The following is a 7,500-nucleotide window of genomic DNA, read 5'->3' as shown; positions in this document are numbered from 1 at the left end:
GGTCAAGGGCGACTTCCTGGGTCTCCTTCTCGAGCTCAAGGGCGACTTCCTGGGTCTCCTTCTCGGGCTCCACGGTTACTTCCTGGGTCTCCTTCTCGGGCTCAAGGGCGACTTCCTGGGTCTCCAAGGGCGACTTCCCGGGTCTCCTTCTCGGGCGCAAGTTCGACTTCCAGGGTCTCCTTCTTGGGCTCTTCGGCGACTTCCTGGGGATCTTTCTCGGGCTCAAGGGGGACTTTCTGTTTCTTTTTCGGACTCTTGGGCGACTTCCTGGGTCTCCTTCTCTGGCTCAAGGGCGACATCATGGTTCTCCTTAACGGGCTCAAGAGTGACTTCATGGGTCTCCTTCTCTGGGTCAAGGGCGACTTCCTGGGTCTCCTTCTCGAGCTCAAGGGCGACTTCCTGGGTCTCCTTCTCGGGCTCCACGGTTACTTCCTGGGTCTCCTTCTCGGGCTCAAGGGCGACTTCCTGGGTCTCCTTCTCGGGCTCAAGGGCGACTTCCTGGTTCTGCTTCTCGGGCTCAAGGGCGACTTCTTATGTCTCCTTCTCGGGCTCTTGGGCGACTTCCTGGGTCTCCTTCTCGGGCTCAAGGGCGACTTCCTGGGTCTCCTTCTCGGGCTCTTCGGCGACTTCCTGGGTCTCCTTCTCGGGCTCTTCGGCGACTTCCTGGGTCTCCTCGGACTCAAGGGCGACATCCTGGGTCTCCTTCTCGGGCTCAAGGGCGACTTCCCGGGGTCCCTTCTCGGGCTCTTCGGCGACTTCCTGGGTCTCCTTCTTGGGCTCTTCGTCGACTTCCTGGGTCTCCTTCTCGGGTTCAAGGGCGACTGTTTCCTTCTCGGGCTCTTCGGCGGCGACTTCCTGGGTCTCCTTCTCGTGCTCAAGGACGACTTCCTTGGTCCCCTCCCCCTCTCTTTAACATCTTTTATTTTCTCTTCCCCTTCCTCTTTCTTTCTCTCATATCCTCTTCCGCTCCTCCCGTCCCCCTCCCCCCTATCGAGCTCTTGGGCGACTTCCTGGGTCTCCTTCTCGTGCTCAAGGACGACTTCCATGGTCTTCTCGTGCGTCTCGGGCTCAAGGGCGACTTCCCGGTCCTCCTTCTCAGGCGCAATGGCGACTTCCAGGGTCTCCTTCTCGGGCTCTTGGGCGACTTCCTGGGTCTCCTTCTCGGGCTCAAGGGCGACTTCCCGGTACTTCTTCTCAGGCGCAAGGGCGCCTTCCAGGGTCTCCTTCTCGGGCTCTTGGGCGACTTCCTGGGTCTCTTTCTCGGGCTCAAGGGCGACTTTCTGTCTCCTCGGTCTCAAGGGCGACTTCCTGGGTCTCCTTCTCGGGCTCTTCGGTGACTTCCTGGGTCTCCTTCCCGGGCTCTCTGGGTCTCCTTCTCAGCTCAAGGACAACTTTCTGGGTCTCCTTCTCGGGCTCTTCGGCGACTTCCTGGGTCTCCTTCTCGGGCTCTTCGGCGACTTCCTGGGTCTCCTTCTCGGGCTCTTCGGCGACTTCCTGGGTCTCCTTCTCGGGCTCCTGGGCTAATTCCTGGGTCTCCTTCTCGGGGTCAAGGGCGACATCCTGGGTCTCCTTCTCGGGCTCTTCGGCGACTTCCTGGGTCTCCTTCTCGGGCTCAAGGGCAACTTCCTGGGTCTCCTTCTCGGGCTTTTCGGCGACTTTCTGGGTCTCCTCTGGCTCAAGGGCAACTTCCTGGGTCTCCTTCTCGGGCTCCTACTCGGGTACCTGGGCGATTTCTAGTGGTTCATTCTCGGGCTCAAGGATGACTTCCAGGGTCTCCTTCTCGGACTCAAGGGCGACTTCCTGGGTCTCCTTCTCGGGCTCAAGAACTACTTCCTGGGTCTCCTCGGGCTCGGAGGTGATCTGGAAGTATGCCTGGATCCTCCACCACTTCGTCTTTGGAGGAACGAAGTGGAGAAGCGTCTTCTCGGGCGACTTCCTGGGTCTTCAGATATATATATATATATATATATATATATATATATATATATATATATATATATATATATATATATATATATATTCTCGGGCTCTTCGGCGACTTCCTGGGTCTCCTTCTCGGGCTCAAGGGCGACTTCCTAGGTCTCCTTCTCGGGCTCAAGGGCGACTTCCTGGGTCTCCTTCTCGGGTTCTTCGGCGACTTCCTAGGTCTCCTTCTCGGGCTCAAGGATGACTTCCAGGGTCTCCTTCTCGGACTCTAGGGCGACTTCCTGGGTCTCCTTCACGGGCTCAAGAGCTACTTCCTGGGTCTCCTCGGGCTCGGAGGTGATCTGGAAGTGGGCCTGGACCCTCCACCACTTCGTCCTTGGAGGAACGAAGTGGAGAAGCGTCTTTTCGGGCGACTTCCTGGGTCTTCAGATATATATATATATATATATATATATATATATATATATATATATATATATATATATATATATATATATATATATATATATATATAAAGCATTTACCACCCCCCTCTAATTCCCTTCATGACAATCTTTGGTTTTAATCGCTTTGGTCAATGTAGTCCTCCTAATGGCGCATTGCTGTCACTTCTGCTTCTCGTCTTCATGCGTGTTACCTTATTAGCCTTTTAATCAAATTCTTTTCGGCCTTCCTCTTCTTCTCTTCGGCCTTCCTCTTCTTCTCTTCGGCCTTCCTCTTCTTCTCTTCGGCCTTCCTTTTCTTCTCTTCGGCCCTCCTCTTCCTCTTTTCGGCCCTCCTCTTCCTCTTTTCGGCCCTACTCTTCTCTTCGGCCTTCCTCTTCTTCTCTTCGGCCTTCCTCTTCTCTTTGGCCTTCCTCTTCTCTTCGGCCTTCCTCTTCTTCTCTTCGGCTTTCCTCTTCTCTTCTCATCATTTTAATCTTGAACCGACATTCCTCTTCTCTTCGACCCTCCTCTTCTTCTCTTCGGCCTTCCTCTTCTCTTCATCCCTCCCCCTCATCATTCTAGCCTTAAACCATCTGCCCTTATTGTCTTTCCATTGGAATATCCTTGGAATGTAGTCGCTCATCATTTCCCGCGTGTTCCCTAGCGACTACAATGAATTCTCGGGCTCGAGGGCGACTTCCTGGGTCTCGTACTCGGGCTCTTGGGCGACTTCCTGGGTCTCCTTCTCGGGCTCTTGGGCGACTTCCTGGGTCTCCTTCTCGGGCTCTTGGGCGATTTCCTGGGTCTCTTTCTCCTCGGCCTTCCTATTCTTCTGTTCGGCCTTCCTCTTCTCTTCGGCCCTCCTCTTCTTTTCTTCGGCCCTCCTCTTCTTCTCTTCGGCCTTCCTCTTCTTCTCTTCGGCCTTCTCCTCATCCCTCCCGCTCATCATTCTAGCCTTAAACCATCTGCCCTTATTGTCTTCCCATTGGAATATCCTTGGAATGTAGTCGCTCATTTCCCGCGTGTTCCCTAGCGACTACAATGAATTCTCGGGCTCGAGGGCGACTTCCTGGGTCTCCTTCTCGGGCTCTTGGGCGACTTCCTGGGTCTCCTTCTCGGGCTCTTGGGCGACTTCCTGGGTCTCCTTCTCGGGCTCTTGAGCGACTTCCAGGGTCTCCTTCTCGGGCTCTTGGGCGACTTCCTGGGTCTCCTTCTCGGGCTCTTGGGCGACTTCCTGGGTCTCCTTCTCGAGGTCTTCGGCGACTTCCAGGGTCTCCTTCTCGGGCTCTTCAGCGACTTCCTGGGTCTCCTCAGGCTCTTCGGCGACTTCCTGGGTCTCCTTCTCGGGCTCTTCGGCGACTTCCAGGGTCTCTTTCTCGGGATCTGGGGCGACTTCCTGGGTCTCCTTCTCGGGCTCGAGGGCGACTTCCTGGGTCTCCTTCTCGGGATCTGGGGCGACTTCCTGGGTCTCCTTCTCGGGCTCTTGGGCGACTTCCTGGGTCTCCTTCTCGGGCTCTTGGGCGACTTCCTGAGTCTCCTTCTCGGGCTCTTGGGCGACTTCCTGAGTCTCCTTCTCGGGCTCTTGGGCGACTTCCTGAGTCTCCTTCTCTGGCTCTTGGGCGACTTCCTGGGTCTCCTTCTCGGGCTCTTCGGAGACTTCCTGGGTCTCCTTCTCGGGCTCTTCGGCGACTTCCTGGGTCTCCTTCTCGGCCTCTTCGGCGACTTCCTGGGTCTCCGTCTCGGGCTCTTAGGCGACTTCCTGGGTCTCCTTCTCGGGCTCCTCGGCGACTTCCTGGGTCTCCTTCTCGGCCTCTTCGGCGACTTCCTGGGTCTCCTCGGGCTCTTCGGCGACTTCCTGGGTCTCCTTGGGCTCATCGGCGACTTCCTGGGTCTCCTTCTTGGGCGCTTCGGCGACTTCCTGAGTCTCCTTCTCGGGCTCAAGGGCGACTTCCTGAGTCTCCTTCTTGAGCTCTTCGGCGACTTCCTAGGTCTCCTTCTCGGGCTCAAGGGCGACTTCCTGGGTCTCCTCGGGCTCGGAGGATACCTGGAAGTGGGCCTGGATGACCCTCCACTTCGTCCTAGGAGGAACGAAGTGGAGGAGCGTCCTCTCGGGCTCAAGGGCGACTTCCTGGGTCTACTTCTCGGGCTCCTTTGCGACTTTCTGGGTCTCCTTCTTGGGCTCTTGGGCGACTTCCTGGGTCTCCTTCTCGGGCTCTTGGGCGACTTCCTGGGTCTCCTTCTCGGGCTCCTGGGCGACTTCCTGGGTCTCCTTCTCGGACTCTTGGGCGAATTCCTGGGTCTCCTTTTCGGGCTCTTCGGCGACTTCCTGGGTCTCCTTCTTGGGCTCTTCGGCGACTTCCTAGGTCTCCTTCTCGGGCTCAAGGGCGACTTCCTGGGTCTCCTCGGGCTCGGAGGATACCTGGAAGTGGGCCTGGATGACCCTCCACTTCGTCCTAGGAGGAACGAAGTGGAGGAGCGTCCTCTCGGGCTCAAGGGCGACTTTCTGGGTCTCCTTCTCGGGCTCCTAGGCGACTTCCTGGGTCTCCTTCTCGGGTTCTTCGGCGACTTCCTGGGTCTCCTTCTCGGGCTCTTGGGCGACTTCCTGGGTCTCCTTCTCGGGCTCTTGGGCGACTTCCTGGGTCTCCTTCTCGGGCTCCTGGGCGATTTCCTGGGTCTGCTTCTCGGGCTCTTCGGCGACTTCCTGGATCTCCTTCTCGGGCTCTTGGGCGACTTCCTGAGTCTCCTTCTCGGGCTCTTGGGCGACTTCCTGAGTCTCCTCCTCTGGCTCTTGGGCGACTTCCTGGGTCTCCTTCTCGGGCTCTTCGGAGACTTCCTGGGTCTCCTTCTCGGGCTCTTCGGCGACTTCCTGGGTCTCCTTCTCGGGCTCTTCGGCGACTTCCTGGGTCTCCTTCTCAGGCTCTTCGGCGACTTCCTGGGTCTCCTTCTCGGGCTCTTGGGCGACTTCCAGGGTCTCCTTCTCGGCCTCTTCGGCGACTTCCTGGGTCTCCTTCTTGGGCTCTTCTGCGACTTCCTGGGTCTCCTTGGGCTCTTCGGCGACTTCCTGGGTCTCCTTCTTGGGCTCTTCGGCGACTTCCTGATTCTCCTTTTCGGGCTCTTCGGTGATTTCCTGGGTCTCCTTCTTAGGCTCTTCGGCGACTTCCTAGGTCTCCTTCTCGGGCTCAAGGGCGACTTCCTGGGTCTCCTCGGGCTCGAAGGATACCTGGAAGTGGGCCTGGATGAACCTCCAATTCGTCCTAGGAGGAACGAAGTGGAGGAGCGTCCTCTCGGGCTCTTCGGCGACTTCCTGGGTCTCCTTCTCGGGCTCCTAGGCGACTTCCTGGGTCTCCTTCTCGGGCTCTTGGTCGACTTCCTGGGTCTCCTTCTCGGGCTCTTCGGCGACTTCCTGGGTCTCCTTCTCGGGCTCTTGGGCGACTTCCTGGGTCTCCTTCTCGGACTCTTGAGCGACTTCCTGGGTCCCCTTCTCGGGCTCTTGGGCGACTTCCTGGGTCTCCTTCTCGTGCTCTTGGGCGACTTCCTGGGTCTCCTCCTCGGGCTCTTCGGCGACTTCCTGGGTCTCCTTCTCGGGCTCTTCGGCGACTTCCAGGGTCTCCTTCTCGGGCTCAAGGGCAACTTCCTGGGTCTCCTTCTCGGGCTCAAGGGCGACTTCCTGGGTCTCCTTCTCGTGCTCAAGGTCGACTTCCTGGGTCTCCTTCTCGGGCTCTTCGGCGACTTCCTGGGTCTCCTTCTCGGGCTCTTCGTCGACTTCCAGGGTCTCCTTTTCGGGCTCAAGGGGGACTTCCTGGGTCTCCTTCTCGGGCTCTTCGGCGACTTCCAGGGTCTCCTTTTCGGGCTCAAGGGGGACTTCCTGAGTCTCCTTCTCCGGCTCTTCGGCGACTTCCTGGGTCTCTTTCTCGGGCTCTTCGGCGACTTCCTGTGTCTCCTTCTCGGGCTCTTCGGCGACTTCCTGGGTCTCCTTCTCGGGCTCTTGGGCGACTTCCTGGGTCTCTTTCTCGGGCTCTTCGGCGACTTCCTGAGTCTCCTTCTCGGGCTCTTCGGAGACTTCCTGAGTCTCCTTCTCGGGCTCTTCGGCGACTTCCTGGGTCTCCTTCTCGGGCTCAAGGGCGACTTCCTGGGTCTCCTTCTCGGGCTCTTGGGCGATTTCCTGGGTCTCCTTCTCGGGCTCTTCGGCGACTTCCTGGGTCTCCTTCTCGGGCTCAAGGGCGACTTCCTGGGTCTCCTCGGGCTCAGAGGATACCTGGAAGTGGGCCTGGATGACTCTCCACTTCGTCCTAGGAGGAACGAAGTGGAGGAGCGTCCTCTCGGGCTCAAGGTCGACTTCCTGGGTCTCCTTCTCGGGCTCCTGGGCGACTTCCTGGGTCTCCTTCTCGGGCTCCCGGGCGACTTCCTGGGTCTCCTTCTCGGGCTCTTCGGTGACTTCTTGGGTCTCCTTCTTGGGCTCTTGGGCGACTTCCTGGGTCTCCTTCTCGGACTCTTGGGCGACTTCTTGGGTCTCCTCGGACTCTTGGGCGACTTCCTGGGTCTCCTTTTCGGGCTCTTCGGCGACTTCCTGGGTCTCCTTCTCGGGCTCTTCGGCGACTTCCTGGGACTCCTTCTGGGGATCTTCGGCGACTTCCTGGGTCTCCTTCTCGGACTCTTCGGCGACTTCCAGGGTCTTCTTCTCGGGCTCAAGGGTGACTTCCTAGGTCTCCTTCTCGGTCTCAAGGGCGACTTCCTGTGTCTCCTCGGGCTCAAGGGCGACTTCCTGGGTCTCCTTCTCGGGCTCTTCGGCGACTTCCAGGGTCTCCTTCTCGGGCTCAAGGGTGACTTCCTGGTTCTCCTTCTCTGGCTCATAGGCGACTTCCTGGGTCACGACGATGGTAGTGATGTCACAGTGTGTCACAGTAGCTGTAGTGCACTTAACACTTAAGTTTTGCCTGTCCACCTGAGCATCCACCATCTCATCGAACAGAGACTGCTGCAGGATCTCTGGGTCAAGGAAGTGGGGCGGAAACACCACGGTGAAGTCCACGGCGAAAACCCGGCTTGTTTGAGAGGAAACGTTGCAAAAGGTTTCATCAACAGCGGAGCGCAGCCCTGCATGGAACTAGCCGCCTATCAACTGGATAGCACGGTCAGCCTACTGGCTTCC

General features: G+C 58.1%; 1 protein-coding gene across 1 annotated transcript in view; it reads right to left on the bottom strand.

Moving 5' to 3' along the window:
• Positions 1–7,500, bottom strand: part of LOC138859845 (uncharacterized abhydrolase domain-containing protein DDB_G0269086-like) — an 8,361-nt gene that overhangs the window by 681 nt on the left and 180 nt on the right. Inside the window, exons 1-8 of the mRNA XM_070116145.1 lie at positions 7,493–7,500; positions 7,166–7,393; positions 2,172–2,301; positions 1,723–1,893; positions 1,008–1,280; positions 628–855; positions 265–399; positions 1–58 (exon numbers count right to left, since the gene is read on the bottom strand). The exon at positions 1–58 is cut by the window's left edge and continues 83 nt beyond it; the exon at positions 7,493–7,500 is cut by the window's right edge and continues 180 nt beyond it. Coding sequence (XP_069972246.1) covers positions 1–58; positions 265–399; positions 628–855; positions 1,008–1,280; positions 1,723–1,893; positions 2,172–2,301; positions 7,166–7,393; positions 7,493–7,500 — 1,231 coding nt within the window. The remainder of the gene's footprint in view (positions 59–264; positions 400–627; positions 856–1,007; positions 1,281–1,722; positions 1,894–2,171; positions 2,302–7,165; positions 7,394–7,492) is intronic.

This window comes from Penaeus vannamei, chromosome 3, assembly GCF_042767895.1.
Source record: "Penaeus vannamei isolate JL-2024 chromosome 3, ASM4276789v1, whole genome shotgun sequence".
In the NCBI taxonomy this organism is placed as follows: Eukaryota; Metazoa; Arthropoda; class Malacostraca; order Decapoda; family Penaeidae; genus Penaeus; species Penaeus vannamei.
The sequence above is the reverse complement of the archived record's forward strand: the minus strand, read 5'-3'. Positions and strand labels throughout refer to the sequence as shown.